Source organism: Oryza glaberrima, chromosome 5, assembly GCF_000147395.1.
Source record: "Oryza glaberrima chromosome 5, OglaRS2, whole genome shotgun sequence".
Lineage (NCBI taxonomy): Eukaryota > Viridiplantae > Streptophyta > Magnoliopsida > Poales > Poaceae > Oryza > Oryza glaberrima.
This window is the reverse complement of record NC_068330.1, coordinates 18,038,385-18,058,013: the sequence shown is the minus strand read 5'-3', so window position 1 is coordinate 18,058,013 and position 19,629 is coordinate 18,038,385. Positions and strand designations below refer to the sequence as shown.

Here is a 19,629-nt window from a genome sequence, read left to right as displayed (position 1 = left end):
TTACGTCGAGTTTTGTTGACGTCCCTTATCTCCAATATTAGAAATCTCCACCCTAAATTATACAAAACCGTACAATTTCGATCCCATGGCAATATGGATCCTTTATTTCGCTGATGTGGCATCATAGTCAGAAAAAAAGAAAGTGCGTGGGGCCCACATGTCGAAGCCCTCTCCTCTTTTCTTCCCAAGCCGGCGTTGGCACAGCCTCCGGCGCTCCCTCGGTGTAGAGCGCCGCGGCCACTGGTGACTTGCAATGGAGCATCAGCTTTCGGGGAAATTGGGGAGGAGGACAGCCATCGCCGGAGCGTTCGTGGCCATACTTCTTCTGGGGCCATTCCCAACCCAACCACAACGCGGCAAAGAGGCAGCCTGTGGGGGAGGCGAAGGCATGAGAGGGAGGGAGAGGAGGCCAGCAAGTTTGGGAGGGAGGGGGAGGCAACCGTCGAGCTCGTCCGAGCTCACCCAGCCTGCGTGCGCCGGAGGTAGACGGCGACCAAGAAACCATCTCCTCCTTTGCCAATTCCCCTTCTCTCGCTGGTGATGCCATTCCTAGCATCGTCGACCACCTGCGGGGCACGGCGGTGGCGGCGGCCGAGAACAGGGGAGCTCCCTGTCCCATCCACTGTCTTCCACTTTGCCTAGCTCGCGTCCCGCCTCGAGCGTTCATGGAGGCTGAGACGGACCTCGACTTCGGGAGGACCACAATGAGGACGCGCTCCAGAAGCTCGTCTCGGACATCCGCTGTGATAGCTCCCCACGCCCGTCATGGCGGTACAAGTGACAGAGTTCTTCGGTCATCGGTAGAAGCTCCGGTGGTGGGGACGTTGCGGTTGGGGTGGCCGTGCACCACGCCGCACCTACAGCAGACAGCCGCGGCTTATGGCGATTCTTGGAGATGTGGTTTGCCGCCACGCTCGCCCCTCGCTACTAGGCCCGCCGCTGCGCTCGCTTGCCGCTGCTCCACCAGCTGTTCGCTCTGCCCGCAGCCCACCGCTGCTCCGCCCGCCACCCACTGACCACTGGCGTGCTCACCTGCCACTGGCCTCCCAGTCCCGCCGACTGCCCGCCGGCTTCCCTCTTTGAACTCTGAAGAAGAGAAGAGATGAAAGAGAAGAAAAGAGAAGAAAAAGAGATGTGTGGATCCCACTTTTTTTCTTATCACTTATATGTGGGTCCCATATATATTTTTTATTTTTTATTTTGCTGACTTGGATGCCACGTCAGCGAAACCAGAGATCTATACTGCTATGGACCTAAATTACATGATTTTGTATAATTTAGGGGTGAAGATTTATGGACCTAGTTAGAGATTAGGGACCTCAAAGAGACTCGACGTAGAGTCGAGGGACAGCTTGTGAACTTTTTTTTTTTTTGCTGCGCTTGGTGTTCTCTCCTCTCGCTACCATGTTGGCCCACACATCACAAGTCAACCTCCCTTCCTCGGCCCACTTGGCGAGTTGCTCCTTCCCGTGCTCCGCCGGCCGTATAGTCAAAACCAACGAGTCCCCGACGCCGGCGAGCTCCCCGGCCGAGCATAAGAGGCGGCCATGGCGGCGGGCACCGCATCGCCACCGCCGGACGCGGAGCCTCCCGAGTGCCCGGTGTGCCTCTCCCCCTTCGACGCCGCCTCCGCCGCGCCGCGGGTCCTCCCGTGCGGCCACTCCCTCTGCGGCCCCTGCATCGCCTCCCTCCCGCCGGCCTCCGCCTCCGCCGCCTCGCTCCGCTGCCCTCTCTGCTCCCAGTGCGTCCCTTTCTCCCGCGCTCTCGGGCCCTCCTCCCTCCCCAAAAACCTCGCCCTCATCTCCCTCCTCCCCTCGCCCCCAAACCCCTCTCGTTCTCGCACCGCCGTCGCGGCGCCGCCGCCTCCTCATGTCCCGCTCCACGCGGACCACTCGCGTCTCCTCTCCCGCTTCCGCCACGCCGTCCTCCCGGAGTCCGCTTCGCCGCTCCACTCGCCCGCTCCCGCCGCGGGCCTCGCCATCGGGTCCTTCGCTTCCGACCTCGGCGCCCCGTGGTTCTGCCCGCGTGGCCACCCCGTAAGCCTCCTCCCGATCGAAACCCCCGCCGCCGCCGCCAAGCAGGAGTCCCCGTTGTACTACCGGCCCAGCCACGCGGCGCGGGTGGCCGCCGCGATCGATGCGCTGAGCGCCGCGGCGAGGGATGAAGTGATCGATTTGGTGGCCGTCTCGTCGCGGTTGGCGCGGCGGGTTTGCAGGGTTTACGGCTTCTGGATGGGCCCCGAGGCGGCTCCGCTGTGGCTGCTCTCCGAGCGGCATTCCCGCGGAGTCTCCTGCTTGTTGGAGGAGAGGAGCCGACGAGAGGAGACGGTGGCTCTGATCAGAAATGTCGGAATGGAGGTCTGTGAAGCGTTCATGGGATTACACGGAGAGGGGCTGGTACTGGGGTGCATAGGGCTAGGATGCTTCTGCCTCGATCGCTTTGGACACTGCCTGCTCGACCTGAATCAGGTTTTGGCCTTGTGCCACGGGGTTCGGGTAGGGGTTTGCTCATCCAAGTCCAAGGCCTTCATGGCTCCTGAGGTGGCAGAGGTGGTGCATGACAAGTTGCAGATAAAGGATCATGATTTCAGTGGCTTGTTAGGACCTAGTTCAGATGCTTGGTTGCTTGGTTGTTTATTGGTGGCACTTGTAACTGGGGATGAGCAGCTTGCAGCAGGATGGAGTACTGAGGGGTCATACGATGATTGGAAGAATGAAGTGCTTACGAAGGTTGATGCTTCATTGGTTGGCACACATATGGAACCATGGTCTGCAACCATAGTGTCATGTTTGAACTATGATCCAGAAGGCCGTCCAGAAATTGCTGATGTCTGGAAATGTATTAACGGCTCATTGATGAATTCCGACATTGAAGCTTTGATTCCTAATGTTGATCTTGCAGCTCGAAAGAGTTTTATGTGTTTGCTCCTTGGGGAGTTGTCCTCAATTTGCTCTAACCTTGGTGCTGTTGAGTCAGATGATACAATGCATCTTTCTCAGGATTTGGATGACAAACATTCAACTCCAGATGATGCAAGCAGTGGTGGTATTATAAACAACGAAGAAGTTGGTGCAGCTGGAATGGATGGGCCAAAATGTGGACTGTACAATTCTTCAACTCTGCTTGCTCACCGTGACTGTATCACGGGATTAGCCATTGGAGGTATAACATATTGGAGTATTTACAACTTTAATTATTTAAGGCATATATAGTGCAAACCAGCAACTAGGTTCTACATTGAAACTATTGATTTGGACACCATTGCTATCTGGATAGTTTTAAAACGAAATATTAATGTCATCTACCTAGTGTTTAGATCCTTTGACAATTTCATGTTCAACATTAAAGTGTGTTATGAGATACATATGAACATGCAAAAAGGAGAAGATTTTGAATAACTCTGTTTTCGTTTTGTTTCATTTCATTCTAGTTTATCATTTATCATAGGTTTCTCATGTCAAACTTGTCAATGAAGGTAACATAAATTATAACTTGGAGGTTTTTATGTTAATTTGATGTTAAGTAAATGTTTTGAAATCTTGCAGGTAACCGTTAGTTTGCACTAGATTTTTGATTTCATTGTTGGCGTCCTTGCTAGAGTATCCGATTCTTTCATCTGTGGTGTTATTCTATGGTCATGACACATCTTATTATGCTAGTGGATATTTTTAATGTTATGCCCTTAACAAGAACTGCCACTCAAGGACTTCCCAATAATAGATCTTCATTGACTGCAGGAGGCTTTTTGTTTAGCTCTTCTTACGACAAGACAATCAATGTATGGTCACTGCAGGTATCTTCTCTCCTCTTCTCTTTCTTGTCAGTTCTGTTAGTATCATTTCTATCTCCTCTTTAGTTTTCCGTGGCTCATTTTCCTGACTTCTATTGGTCCTTGGGTTCTTTCTACAGGACTTCTCTCATAAACAAAGTTTGAAGGGCCATGAACACAAAATCACAGCAATTGTTGTTGTTGACAATGATAATCAGTCACTTTGTATAAGTGGAGACAGTGGTAGCGGAATATTTGTCTGGTGTGTTGATCCTTCACTCAGTAATGAACCATTGAATAAGTGGTATGAAAGTAATGATTGGATTTATCGAGGTGTTCACTGTTTGGCTGTTTCTGGAACTGGTTATCTTTACACTGGTAGTAGAGACAAATCTATTAAGGCTTGGTCTCTAGAGGTAAAGATGCTAATCCAATTTGCTTTATTAATTAGCATACAGGGATTATAATAATGTTGGTGTTTGGACTAAAATTTAACATTAGAGTACAGTTTGCCTTGGAAGTTGATTCCAGAATGTTTCCCTCCTATTATCTTGATAACAAGTCTGATTTGGTCATTCATATGGTTAAGGGGTTCATATCCATTTATCTTAATTTTGGCATGTTATGTGAAGTTAATTCTCTATCCCCCTTTTTCAGGATTATTCACTACGCTGCACAATGACAGGTCACAAATCAACTGTTTCTTGCCTTGCGGTTGCCTGTGGTATTCTTTACAGTGGAAGTTGGGATGGTTCTATTAGATCATGGTGGCTCACTGATCACAGCCCGCTGTCTGTACTGGAAGATGGTACACCAGGAAGCATTACTCCTGTGCTGTCAATTTCAACAGAACTCGATTTTGTTGTTGCATCATATGAAAATGGCTGTTTGAAGGTTTCCCTATACCTCAATCATGACTTATGATGTGAAATGTGTATATTCTGGTCACGTTGTGTTATAATTTTAATTGCAGTCAATGTGGTTTGTGCGTAAGCTAAATCATGGCATTTTTATTTTTGTCAATCAGATCTGGAAGGATGATGTCCTAGTAAAGTCAGAGAAACTTCAAAACGGTGCTATATATGCTGCTAAATTGAATGACAAGTGGCTCTATGCTGGTGGATGGGATAAAGTTGTAAATATTCAGGTCTGTTTAGTTGCTTTGTTCATATGAACTATAAAACATAAGCATGCATTTTCTAAAACATAAGTGCTCTATATCTAACATGTATTGATTACCTTGCATTTTTCTTGGGTTAATTATGTTAGGAGTTATTGGAAGATGATTCAGAGGTGGAAATCAGAGATGTTGCTACCTTTACTTGTGATTCAATTATAACTTCAATACTGTACTGGGATGGAAGGCTGATAGTTGGACTTTCTAACAGGGAGATTAAGGTATGTATACCTCTTTTTGTTTGTTGTCTACTTTATTAGTAAGCTTGTAGACAACTTCTGAGTTCCGTTTATGTGATGATGTTTGGGATTATAGTTCTACCTTAATTTATCTTTGGTTAAATAACTTATTGTCTTGCAATACCTTTTGTTGCTAGAATCGCCACCCGCCAATTACCCACAATTATTACCCCTGTACCATGCTAGCTAGTATAATTTGTCCTCTGGGGAAACAGCTCTTTTTATTTCTCATCCAACCTGTCAAAATAACCCAAGGGGTTGGTTCCTAGAAAAGAAATGCTCAGTGATAATATTGACACATCTCCCCCTCACAATTCATGTTTCTACGTGGAAGACTTCATCCTTTATCTGACTCTATTACACAAGAATTAAATAAACATAGACTGTACTTAAACCACTAAAAGCTAATGCAGGTTCATATTTTACCAGGTTTTCTACAAGGCATCTTAACTCTAAATCAGGATTATTAATCATTTGTCACTCCATCTTGTATATATTGTGAATAGCACACTGTATAGTCGAATTGATAACGAAAGACTGATAGGACCATGTAATTAGAATTTGAATGCTGCTTTTGGTGAATGATGATAAACCTGTATGGTAAAGTTTGAGTGCAACTGCACAATAGGGTAAGGTTTTTTGTAACAGTAGTATCATATAGAAACCATCGAAGTCGTAGCTCATATCAATTTGTTTCTTCTACTAGAAAAATCATGGAATTTGTTCTTCAATCCCATTTTACTTCAAGAAAATTGATAACCTCATAGTGATTCTTGATCACTTGCCACTCTAGTAAATTGAACATTTCTCGCTTTTGCCTATGTTATTTTTTTATTTATTTTTGCTGAATACGACACACTTCTAGGGCCCCTTTAAATCAAAGGATTTATATAGGAATTTCATAGGATTTAAATCCTATAGAAAATTTTCCTATTTGGCCATTTGATTAAAAAGGATTGAAGCTTTTCAAATCCTATGAAATTTCTATGGAATGACACATTGTATGTGGATTTTGGAGGAAACTTATCAAGAGTTCCAACCTCTTGAAAAATTTCCTTTGAGTCTATCTCTCTCATTCGATTCATGCGTTTTTCCTGCTGTACAATCAAACGATCCTTCTTGTGTTTTTACTGTGTTTTGCAATCCTCTGTTTTACACTCTAATTTCTATCAGAATCATGTGTTTTTCCAATTTCTCTGTTTTTTCAACCCTGCGAGTCAAAGGGGCCCTTATTCCCATATTGCCCTACTATTCTTCTCCCCTGGGGGTGGAAAGAAAAGCTTCAAGCTTATGGCTTGGATAAGCTCAAACTTGTAGTACAATGAGCCGAGCCGAGCTAGGTTTTTAGCTTGTTAGCTCATGAGCTATTCATTTAGCTTGATAGTACAGAAGGTCATGATATCTTTTTATACTTGGTGCTTATTGACTAGTATTTAGTCATTTAATTACATCCAAACTAGTATTTAGTGAGTTCTTTACGATATAGTGTTTTTTTTATGTTAACGTATGATAATTTGGTAGACTTTTTAAAAGAAGAGATAATAGCTCATTAATGAGCCGAGTTAGGCTTTTAGCTTGGTAAAGTTAACAAGCCGAGGCGAACCGAGCTGGTCGACCCTCTTTCTCCCCTCCCTTCCATATCCCTTCCCCACAGCTGCGGCAAGGCCAGGCGAGTTCGTCGGTGAGCCGCCGACGCTGCAGGCTGCAGCCACTGTCCTTTCCTAGCCAACCTCCACGGTGAAGACCCCGCCGGCCGCCGGCATCCACCTGAGCTAACCTCCAACATCTGATACCATCACTCCCCAGCCCCCACCATCGCCAACTCCATATGCTTCTGGCACTAGCCTGCATGGATGGGTAGATGGTAACGTCACCGTTGTCTCTGTCCTCTATTGCCTCGGGTGATGCAACCGACGACATGTACAGCTCGAAAAATCCTCATTAGAAGTTCATCACTAGAGTCCACGCCTTTCTGCATCAACGTAGCCTGCTGCTACTTCATCTTTGCCACGATGATGGCCCCCGTCGGCGGTACCAGTGGCCGACGCTGATCGATGCTGAGAGGGATTTGCGGGAGACATGGACGGTCGGTCATGCCAAAGCATCTATCCTTCGTCTCAGTCGCGCGCCCATTGGTAGTTAGTAAGTTGCAGGATAGAATTTAATGGTCAATAATTCAGAGTAAAAGTGCCAATTAGCTTGCGGGAGTAGCACTGGCGAAAGCTTCTTGGCAAGTGGGAAATGATCGAGAGCCACTGTGAATTTTCCATATATTCCCTTAAGCAGTGCTGCTTTGTGATAACCGTAGTAAGCGGTGCGCTGCTTTCTGATCTGTGTTGTATTGTTGGAGCTCGATTATTATACTTCAGCATAATGCCTTTTTGTAGGACGTAATGATGCTCGGATCACTTAGAGCATCACCAACTCATGCCCAAAAACAATATCTCCAAAATTCTGCCTTTATGATTCTTAAAAAAAGTTTTAGGTGTAAATAAATTTCTCTCTAAGAAATATCTAAAAATTAAACTACTAACATAAATAAAAGGGTAATTTTGGCTACATGACACTCAAAATTTGTGTAATTTATCAGTAGACATCGCAAAAACATATTACGACTGAAAGGTGCTAAAAAAATGTAATTTGCTTTGATGACACTTTTGGCTCAATTTTTTTAGAGATGAATTCTTAAGAAACGTTGAAAACACCTTAGGACCACGTGCTTCAAACATGACGTTAGGTGAAAATTTATGTAGCTCTAAATTTGTAATTGCCCTAAGTACATCGTTAGCATGCATCATATTTCATATTCACTTTAACCTCAGTTCAGAAGCTTTTGGCTCCAGGGGCATTCTCGTCTTTTTAAGAATTTCTCTCTCCAATTGAGTTGAAAGTGTTATCCAACAAATTATCAGTTTTTTATGGTGTCTTCCAGCCGTAACATGTTTTTGCGATGTCTACTAGCAAATTACACAAAATTTGGATGTCCAGTAGCAGAATTTGTCAAATAGAAATCGCTCCCCACCTCTCATGTGCGATCCCTCCCTCTCCTGTAGAGTGATCCTCAACGCGTTGGGAAACTAACTAGGTGATTGTTGGAGGCAATTTTATTTTCTAAAAAAAACTAAAATTTCGAGATTGGAAGGCACTTAAAGAATCACCAACATATGCCCAACATGACTTCTAATCCCAAAACTTAGGGTTTTTTTTTTTTTACTATTTAGCTTCCTAAATATTGGAACCTCATTCCCTGTTCTTGTCACTCTCCACTAGTAAGGGGGCATGTCGGCGGACATGCAGAGAGAGCTACATGCGGAGAGGGATCGCCCTGGCAGGTGAGCGATTAGCAGGAGGAGGTGGAGAGGCGAGGGATTGCCCTGGCAGGTGAGTGATCAGCAGGAGGAGGTGGAGAGGCGATATCCATTTATTTTTCTGTTGGTAGGTAGACCCACTTTTTACTATAGGGAGCTAAATTTTAGATCTTTTTCGAGGGAGGAATCTATTCACACCCAAAAATTTTATTAGGAATCATAAAAGCAAAATTTTAAGGATATATTTTAGCTATTTGTTGGTCATGCTCTTATATCCAAAAACTCACTCCCTATGTCCTTATTCCAAAGATTCTCTCTGTGTAGCTTCACTATCTGATGGGCTCCCTATATCTCACTCTCTATCCTATTTCACTGATAGATGAACCCTAATCATCATCTCTTTTTTGAACCAAGGGCACTCCCTATAATTAGGGAAGATGGATGCTTTTGGTGTTTGATAAATATAGGGAGTAGTTTTGGCATCCTGTTGGAGGTGGTTTGGCACCTTCGGCCTTTTTTGTTTCGGCTTATATGCCAGCTTATGAGCCGAAAAGTCTAAGCCTAAACAAAGATAACTTTTTTGTTTGACTTTTTTAAAGTCATAAGCCACTCTTACACTATTAAGCCAAAAGATAGGATGGAGAAAAAATTTTTTGGCTTATGTGTGGTAGAGGTATGACTCCACCATTAAACTTAAAACTTTAAATCCATTGGCTTATAAATCGCTGACTTAAAAGCACAAGGCAAAAAGCCTAAGCCTAAACAAAGAGGCCCTTAAAATCCTTAAGGTTGACTGTTAGGAGTTATATATAGGGCTTCTTCGGGAGATGCTCTACTAAATGACACTCCAGGTGCTGTTGTGGGATATTTGTGTGTATAGTGCAGTGTAAAATTGCAATATATTGATCTAATAAGACTAATCCCATAGAAAAGAATGCTTATGCTAGCTAGAAAGATCATGTGCTAATTTGAATTGTTTAAGCATCATCAAATTGTTTCAACCGTAAGTGGTGATGTGGTCTTTTTTGGTGGCTTCTTTATAGCAATAACTACACTAAGTGAGTTCTAATAATATAGATATACATATTATATAACCTTCATGCTTCTTAAAGCATTGCCTTTGTCATCGCTTTAACATCTAAGTACCGCGATGGGCTAGAGCGTCACAAACGTCTACACTTTTACGTCCCATGTGTGTGTCTTTTGTTCAAAACCATATAAAATCGAGGGGTGGGCCACGAATGTTGAGGTTGCCCAAATGGGTCACCTTGCTTCGCTTTTTCGTCTTAAGAACTAGTTGATATCCCGCGCTTTACTGTGGGATATGTGAATGAATATATGTTATACACTATAGAAATGGTAGATGTATATGTTTAAATAATGTGAAATGATGCGGAGATAATGATTTTACATTGCTTGCATATTGAGTTCTAAAAATATAACAAAATTGTAAATGATATGTTATGTTTACATGATATTTAAAATATTTTAGATAATAATTATTAGTGGGTGATGATGATGTGGCACACTTGTATGTTGAAGTTTAGGAGGTAATGTTCATCAACTTTATAGTAAAATAAGATACTGGTAATGGTAGAGATGAACAAGGTAGCAAATCATCTTAACTGATATTTTGGATACAAGAGTGATCGCCACTGTGCCTTCACATTGCAATGATAGAGCAAACGAATCCGGTTCATCATCATTACACAAAAGAAAGCAACCGGTTCATATATGTTTCTGTGAAGATCTGAAATAGCTTTACAGGATATCTATGCTTAGGCAAATAAGGTAAGCCGCGGGCCACGATCCTTAGAGTGGTTTCAACTGGACCAATATAAATAGCAACATTTGCAACTTGCAAGCGAGACAAGTCTGCTCGGCCTAACCTGGGCCATCCGTAGCCGGAATCAGATCCTGGTGTCTACTCGTCTTTTTCTGCGTTCTCAATTAGAGATAGGGGTAAAAATGGTCACGGAAATTTCAGACTGATCGACGCTTGTTTCTGATATTTTTACCAGCTGAGCAATGTGAAAATGGTTATTTGTTTCTGAATTTTATCGTATTCTTACGGTAATTGTCATTTTTTATACTGCAGTAATTATCTTATTTTTGAATACAGTAATATTTATGATCCATTTCTTTATTTGACCCATAGTTTACAGACCCATCAATTCATCAACCAAAGCCTAACTTGAGGACAAGGTTAAAATGGAAAAAAAAACTTGTAATTTACATGGTGTAACCTTGAATTTATTTCATCATATTATTTATGCAAAGTTAAATGTGAGATTCTGTAGTTCAATGTTTCCGACATTTATTACTAGTTTTCGATCGATACACATGTATAGTCTAGTTTCTGGTTTTTCGATACCGTTTTCATTTCTAGCTTTATTGTTTTCAATTTCGTTTCCTAGAAAAAATGATTATGAAAATGGTTGAAGGTCCCTATATATGGTTGCAACATCTGCGAGCAAAGGCTAGAGGGGTTGCTGCAGAGATGGCAAGCACTAAGGGGGAGATGGTGGCAACCAATGTTCAAGCAATGTAGATGGAGAATGGCCTTGGCAGCAATGACACGCTTGTCGACAATAAGGGTTGTCTTCATCGGTCCTCTGCTACACTTTCTGCTCCACCTCCATATCGTACACATCTTCTGATTGTTATCACTGGTCTTGATGGAGAAATGAGGGGACCTCGGGGGAAGAAAAGAAGGGTCATGATAATTGATTTCCTTCCTTGTTTTTCGTATTGGTTAACTATCACGACCATCTAGGGTTGGTGGTCATTGCTCGCCACCGGGAGAGAGAGAGAGAGAGCCACCACGCACCACTAGAGAAAAATTTGGACGTGGAGAGAGAGAGAGAGAGAGAGAGAGAGATGGGCTATATATGTGTTGCTCTTGTTGGACCCAACCAATCTAATTCCACAAGGGATTGGGGAGGGGTAGGTTGATCATTTCACGTATCCTAGTTGTGGAAAAGGTGAAAATATATTAAAATGGACTTAAAAACCTCAACAAATAATATGAAGTCAATGTTGAGAGTGACATTTTAAAGTGCATAATATTGGGAGAGTGGCATTATATCGAAGCCTATCGAATGAGGTGGCATCTTTTAGTTTTCTGTTCGCTCCCCTCCCCTTTTGAGCCCAATAGTTTATGCAACGGTTTTTAGTGCTGCTACGTTCCCTCCAATGGCCCTCGACAATGTGCTACTCCAAATTGTTTGATGTAGCTTGCCGCCTCCTTACCGCCTCCTTCGGTCGTAGTACAAAGAGGCTTAGGTGCATAAGTAAACCACTTTATCTAGGCCATCAGCATAAGTGCTAGACTTGGATCAACAGCACACAAGAAATTGAGATGGAGTCAAATGGAGGTATGCGTGGTTGGGGTCAAGAAGAAAGAAAAATGACCTCACTATCATGTTTGTATCCTTTTTTTTTTTTCTTTTGGGGTCCAAACTTTTGTATCCTTGTGAGCATCTTTGGATGTCTATCATCATGTTAAGGGTAGGGGTAGAGCTTCCATGCTACCGAACTCCTCAAAAGTCCTTAGATAATCGTAGAGATTAGACTACAACTGCTTCTAAAGGAAAATTGGCACCTGATTCAACCCTTCTAGTTCTGTGGTCAAGCTCGCTACTAATTGAGATTGGTGATCATTATGTAAAAAAAATTGTTATCACAGTTTGTACGTGACCATAAGCTTTTACGTCAGAATATCTTTGTTTATTTTCAAATGAGACAGGAGGGATATCTCTTTTCATTAGAGTAAAGAGACAAATTATAAAGGCCGCTGCCACAAGCACTAGCAGGGCTTGCGTTAGTAAGAAATCTCTAAGCTTTCCTTGCCTCAAGCAGAAACGATGGTCTGGCCTTCTCCTTTATTTTCGCTACTGAGACAAGGGGTGTGGTGGCGATGTGCTGGAAGACGTGAGCATTCCTCTCCTTCCATATTTCCAAGCGACCAAGATGATTAGCGAGTTTATCAGCTTCTTCGGGCCAGAGTTTCCGGGGTTTATGCAACCATCGTCCACATTAATTTCTCCGGTCAGAATATTTTCCTGGCCGCGACAAAAATATGGTCTTTCAAAAACACTGATTCTAGTCCCAGTTTATAATATATTAGCCGCTAAACATCATTTTCAGTCTTTCGAGTTCAGCAAAAACATCCAGCGTGCTCCAAAACACAAATTATGCGCAATTGGTTTCTAACCCGACGACAAATGTACCTGCGCAACATGGAGGCCCAGGGGATTCGAATCCCCACAGCTAGCCGCCCCAAAGATAATCATAGCTCCCCCCTTGTCTCGTTCGCGTTGGCTCCCGTCCAAAAAGAATTCCTAAACGCTGTTCATCGTAGGACGGGAACTGGATCGGAGAAGAGGGTTTAACAACGGGCGGCGCGCGACCAACGTACGACATCGTAGGATGGCGGCACAGTGTCCTCAACAGTTAACCGGTGCCGCACCGGCCGGGGCCCTTCCAAAAGGGCAGCAGCAGGGTGCAGTAGCAGTAGCCTCGATGGCTGGGAGCGCGACGCGCGTGCGTCTACTGCTCGAGAGAACTGTGGCCGTATCGCCATGTCCCGGGCTGGGTTCGTGCACCCACCAGACAGATTTTGCGTCCATGTGACGCTGCCATAATTAATTAGTACATATCCACAGTAAATACTAGTACTCACATTTTATAAAAATGTGCATATAAAATTATATAAGCAAAGTATTTTTTGTATTTTAGGACGAGGACAATATATATATATATATATATATATATATATATATAGTATCCGATTATCCAGCTACCAAGGCTGTTCATTCCTGGTTTGGCCATTGAAAATCGTTGAGGTAAAGCGTCAGGGTTCAATCTTTTGTTTTTGGCGTTTGTATCAGAAGAGTGCTAATATACCAAAATTTCCAAAATTTTAAATAAAATATTGCCAAAATAATATCATGGGGTCCGATAAGACCGAAATTCGTTTCAGAATTTTGAACCTGGTAAGCGCCGCCTAAACTTGATGATGCTTGGTTTTGAATCCGTGATGATCCAGTAGTTTTACCTAATGGAATCACTTTGTACTCCCTAAGTTTGTAGTAATTTGGCACTATTATATTTCAAAATATAAGGCACAACCACCCTTAATTTAAAGACCAAGAAATAATTATTATCACCTCATAGTTTGGATTAATCTAATAAATTATCACCCAATAAAATTAGAGATCTTAATGGTGGAGAATTTAAATAATAATATTTTAGTGGAGAAGTGTTAGTTAATGGCATACATGTATGTATGCCTTATATTATGGAACAACCCTGAAAAGTAGTTGTGCCTTATATTATGGCAAAATTTGCCGTGAGACATCCAAAAAACGTGTAATTAGCTGGGAGACATCGCAAAAACGCTTATTTGCTACAGGACACAAAAAAAACTGGTAATTAGCTGTTGGACACCCGCTGGATTATTTTATTATATCCGGAGAAATTGGAGAGAGAAACAGCTTTGTAAGTACGATTCTACCCTTTGAATTTTTTTTCTTTTTATTTTTTCTCAATCCTTCTCTACTCCTACTTCCTTATTATTCTCTCTCTCATTCTTTCTTTCTTTAGCCCGAGGGAGCGCCGGTGACCGGCGCAGCGAGGCGCGCGCCAGTGCGGGCACCTCGGTTGGGGCGGCGTTGCGCGGGCACCTTGGTCCACCGGAACGTCGCCGAGTTGTAGATGAAGACGGTGGAGCGCTTCGCGTATGACAGCCCGAAATGTGACCGCGTGCTGCGGAGGTCGCTGACGCCGGTGCTGGAGTCGGGCCCCGTGAACACCCCCATCACAGCGATCAGCGGCGGCCCGATGAGCAGCCCGTCGGCGCCGAACTGCGGTCCGTGCGTAGTCGAACAGCGCCGCCCCGCTCCCGCCCACCTTTGGCAGCACCACCGCCGCCGTCGCTGCGGCGTCCGTGTCCGTGTCCGGCCAGTAGAAGAGGAAGGCGTCGAGTGTGTCGTAGTAGTCGTCCGTGCTTCGGTACCCCTGTGGGCTGAACCTGCCGAACATGACGGCATGACCCAGCGGCGGTGGTCGTGCAACCAATGACGGTGGAAGTCCGTCGCGCTGAAGCTGTCCACGTTGGCCTTGTAGCAGCATCTCAGCTCGCGACCTGCACACGGAAATTAATAATTAACCAAGAATTACTTACTGATCAGTAATTGAGCAAGAATTAAATCACCATCAAGAACAAGATGATTTTGGTTTTGCATCTGAGGTGGGTGTTGGCGACGAGGGACATGGGGAATGACAGCGCGACTTCGTGGTACTAGAACTCCGGTGGCGGCGGCACGCTTCTGCCGCAGTTGAAGAGGCTGCGCGGGGCGATGAATCTCGCTGCCGGCCAGCAGCTGCAGGTTGGACTCGAACTCGGAGAAGCCACCAGCGATGTGGGGCCCACGTTTGGATTCCTTTGAGCCAAGGGCAAACTTGTCTTTAATGATTTTTTCTCTCTCCAATTTCTCCAGATATAGTAAAATAATCCCGCGGGTGTCCAGCAGCTAATTACTAGTTAGCAAATAAGCATTTTTGCGGTGTCTCCTAGCTAATTACACGTTTTTTAATGTCCCATAGCAAATTTTGCCTTATATTATAGAATGGAGGGAGTATCCCAGTACAACTCTTTAGAAACAACTTACCATAAAGGCTTGGCCACCTCAAAAAGCTTACCCAAAGGGAGCGCACACGCCAATCCTTCTCACTGTATGAAAAATCTGAAATGAAAGAAATCAATGAGTTTTTCAGCACAAGGAACTATCAGCGATAGCTTTGATTGCAAGGATCAAAGAAGAGGCAAAAATCTGGACCCTAGCAGGAGCAAAAATATCTTGTTGAGCTTTTACGTTAGTTTTCTTGTGTAAATTTTAGTTTTACTTGTACATTGTTTTTGTTCTTCTCTATTCAATTAAATTACCATTCTCCCAGTGCCGGTTCGTTAAGAAAAACTATTTACATTACAAACGAAAGAAACTGGGCCGTGTTTAGTTGCAAAATTTTTCTTTAAACTTCTAATTTTTTCATCACATCAAAACTTTTCTACACATAACTTTTAACTTTTCCGTCACATCGTTCCATTTCAACCAAATTTTCAATTTTAATGTGAACTAAACGCACCCCATGTTCTTATAAATCCCTGTGTGGAAACTAGCATCACTAGGGTCTTGGGGGTTGTTTGATTCCTAGCTAGCCTCAACATGCATGCATTACTTTATTTGTTTGGTCATATGTCATTAATGATGACTCACCATACTTTTCAGCTATATGATCCTGCTTGTCAGTAGCCCAACGTACTTTTTAATCAAAGCTAAGATGCGCTGACGTTTAATTTGTTAGGCAATCCACAACTTTGTCTGTGGATTGATAAGGTAATTAAGTCACTTGCCAAACAACACCTGCTGTTAAAGTCATGTGTGGCATGAGTGTAAATGGTTTATGTACGTCTCTCATGTAATAAGAAGTTGAATCTGAACACTTAAAGTTGGAAGTTCCAAATTTCAAATTTAGTCCAGAATAGAGACCGGCGGTTGTGTATCAGCCAAAAATCAAGTGGGAGTCGATCTTGTAGCAAAATATTGCCCGTCGCATCGATCTAAACAGAGTATAGGCCAGTACAATCACAGCTTTCGTGCATGTACATACATACATATAAATGCATCTATAGCTGCAGAAGGTGATGGACGACAAACTTGTAACGTAGCGAAATGAGAATCCGAGAAAATATACATGCATGGTACGCACGTGTAGATAGCAAACTCTTGTCTCCAAACCAGACAAAAGCAGAACGAGGAGATCGATTAGTGTGAAAAGACGATGCTACGTACTCCTACATGCATTAACTAGCGCGCAGGACAGCACAGCAAGCAGAATCGATCAGTCGAAAGTATGCGAGAGGCGGATACTTCGAGGTCATCTTAGTTAATGCATGTAAGCACTAATTTTACCAATGCGAGAGATCGATTAGTGCGAAAAAATTTTACCTCGAGCTCACATCGAACGTTTGAACACCTATATAAAATATTAAATATAGGCTAAAACAATTACTAATTATATAGATTGTGTCTAATTTACGAGACGAATCTTTTAAGCCTAATTGCTCCATGATTTGACAATGTGGTGCTACAGTAAACATTTGCTAATAACGGATTAATTAGGCTTAATAAATCCGTCTCGCTGTTTACTGACGGATCAATTCTGTAATTAGTTTTTTTATTAGTGTCCAAACATCCTATGCGACACCCTATATAATACCTGATATGACACGCTAAAATTTTGCACCCCTGTATCTAAATACCCCATATATATATATATGTATGTATGTATATATATATATATATATGTATGTATATATATATATATATATATATATATATATATATATATATATATATATATATATATATATATATGTATGTATGTATGTATATATATATGGAGTGCGCTATATATCGGTCATTGTAATTGTACGAGTAATTTTACAGAAGAGCTACATCTATATCAATCCACACATCTACTACATTCATCCAATAAAAAGCAACTTAATTACGTGTTGATTTGACATAACCTATGACCTATAACCTATAACCTATAACAATAAATCTGGATATAAGGTTGTCCAGATTTATTGCACTAGGTGATGTCACTTAAGTCAAAGGGAGTACATTTTAGCGGCTATTGTTGTAGCAGTATTAAAGAGAATCTTTACAAGTATGGCTATATATTGATCCATAAACCCACATGTTTGTGGCTATTGTTATAGCAGTATTAAAGAGAATCTTCACTAATATTAGGGAAAAATCAAGCTAGCTAGCTAGGGCTGTTTACGTTAATTAGTTGTAATCAATTTAGCCCTGTTAGTCGGTCTTAATTAATATTCACCTAAATTGACCTAATAAATGGCCCGCACGAGAAAAGCATAAAATGTGTGGTAGTGGATTTATAGGACCTGTTAGGTAGAGCTTTAACTTCTAAATTTAACTTTAGAAGTTGAGTTTGGAGTGGAGTTATGGAGATGCCTAAACAGGGGTGGATCCAGCATAGGGACGACGACGTGAAAGACCATGAGAGCCCCCACGAAGTTTCTGCTAATTTTTTTTTACCATACATGGATGGGAGGGAGGATTGTAGCTTTATCTAGTTTGTTTAGACCCCTCTACTATTTCTTTCTGGATCCGCTAAACCCAGCTCTACCTCTCTAGTTCATTTTGGGAGTGCGCTCGACACAGCTCCGCTCCTATTTTAGGTGGAGCTGAAACTGTTTGGCTAGGCTCCAGCTCTAAGAGAGTTGAATCTGGAGCTGGAGCAGTGCCAAACATGTCCATAGCACCTCTATGATTCAATAAATCACATCTAAATTATGTAGTGTTTATAATATATATTACATACATGTGGATATTTCTAATAGAAATTTAATGACTTCAGGGATTTTCATTAGCTTTTATCTGTTTGAGTAGTGTTAAGAGGATCTCCTGTGAATGTGTTTTGTGATGTGCGTGCACAATGACGTGTGCACGCTTGCGTCTTCTATGTAATGAAAATTAGTGGCCGCCCTGGTTTTAAAAGGGACTCATGCGCACCACATAAATCCAACGGTTGACAGTAGTAATAGCATTGGACATATTTTTATGACAGAAGAAAATGATAGATTAGGACTAGGGAAGTCTGAAAAAGAAAATTCAGAAACCACAGATACGGCTCAAAATCAACAAACAAAAAACGACAAAGCCTTAGCCACTTGCTATATTATTGATATGCTACACCATATACTCCAAATTTTAGATGTATGAGTACGACAAACCTTACATGTACTCCCCATTGTTCATAAAAGCCTTACCTAATACATTAATTTGTTCATATTCGTCGTAGTAAAATATATCATATTTATATTTATTGTACTGTAATATGTCACATCTAATTTGTTTTTTTTGGAGAAGTATATGCGCATGTAGGAAGAAACATTTTTTTTCCTTTTCTTTTTGCAGTGGGCGCCCGCTGTATGTGTGTGTGTTCGAGCTCAGAAATCAGAATGTGATCCATCTTTCAGTACCTGTCCATTTCACGAGGTTCGCATGACATGTGACACTATGATTTTATCTTGGCTGCTACTGGAAACCACGTCGTACCATGAAAGAGCCCAGGCCAGGCCATGTTGTGTACCATGGAGTGCTCTACGTACATTGTACGCTGGGTTGTCGTCTTGCTCAGTCTGCGTCCAAATTAAATGAGTTGAAAAGCTAGTCGCAGATTGCTATTGGCCAGCTCAATGTTCACCTATTTGCCGGTAACCTAATACTCGCCCCGTATTAAATTATAAAGTGTTATAGTATTTCTATTTTTTCTGTACCCAACCAACCACTCTCACCCCCACTTTATTTTTTTCCTTTTTTTCCGGATCTGAATCGATCCACCATCCCAGCCCACAGATCGGCGACGCACCATGGAGGAGGACGACGACATCGTAGCGGTTGATGGCGGTGGCCGGCGGTTGATGGCGGTGCTTGAGGTGAAGGCACTACTTCAGGCCTCGCTGCCGTAACATCTGCTTCAGATCAATGCCGAAGAGACGTCTGGCCATGGCGAACGAGGTGGACGTCGTGGGGACGGTGAGTTCTCTCAGCAATTCCTAATGAGATTCTTGATTTCTTGCAAGAATTGTATACAATCTATGATTAATTAAATTCTTTATCCTTTTTGATTCTATGCAGTCTGACTTCGATTGGGTTGAGCACTCATCTTGGTGTGCTTCTTTATTCTCCCTTACATGGCGGAGATCCTGTTTGTGATGGTCAATCGATTTGGTAACATCGGCAAGAAACTGTGATTTGTTTCATCACCTCTGTCGTTGCTCAGTTTATGACAATGAGGCGGTGACAAAAACAACAGCGACCTCCATCTTTGGCTTCGTCGCCAGATCCAACTCCTACCGAGGTCGCAGCGGCCAGACTTGGTGCTGCCTCGGCTCCAGCCTGCATCTCCGCCGCTTTGTCTTCTTGCTCTCTCTAGCAGGACAGAAACTCCAATAAGCCATCACGAGGAACTGGGGATGGCGTGTATTGCTCTGTGTGTGTGTGTGAAATTTTTATTCTTGTGCTTTTACTATGATGT

General features: G+C 42.9%; 1 protein-coding gene and 1 pseudogene across 4 annotated transcripts; one reads left to right on the top strand and one right to left on the bottom strand.

Moving 5' to 3' along the window:
* Positions 1-1,436: 1,436 nt before the first annotated feature.
* LOC127773839 (uncharacterized) lies at positions 1,437-12,194 on the top strand. 4 transcript variants are annotated; one of them, XM_052300028.1, is made up of 7 exons: positions 1,444-3,162; positions 3,738-3,793; positions 3,910-4,185; positions 4,427-4,663; positions 4,797-4,916; positions 5,039-5,167; positions 10,938-12,194. In XM_052300028.1, the coding sequence occupies exons 1-7, from the start codon at positions 1,548-1,550 to the stop codon at positions 11,151-11,153; spliced, it is 2,649 nt and encodes an 882-aa protein (XP_052155988.1). In that variant the 5' UTR covers positions 1,444-1,547; the 3' UTR covers positions 11,154-12,194. The 4 variants fall into 4 exon arrangements, 3 of the variants coding, with proteins under 3 accessions (XP_052155988.1, XP_052155990.1, XP_052155989.1); XM_052300030.1 differs by having other exon boundaries at positions 1,446-3,162; positions 10,911-11,050; XM_052300029.1 differs by lacking the exon at positions 10,938-12,194 and adding an exon at positions 5,615-5,998 and having other exon boundaries at positions 1,451-3,162.
* A 1,902-nt stretch (positions 12,195-14,096) lies between these two features.
* LOC127774229 (uncharacterized) lies at positions 14,097-18,981 on the bottom strand (annotated as a pseudogene).
* Positions 18,982-19,629: the final 648 nt, after the last annotated feature.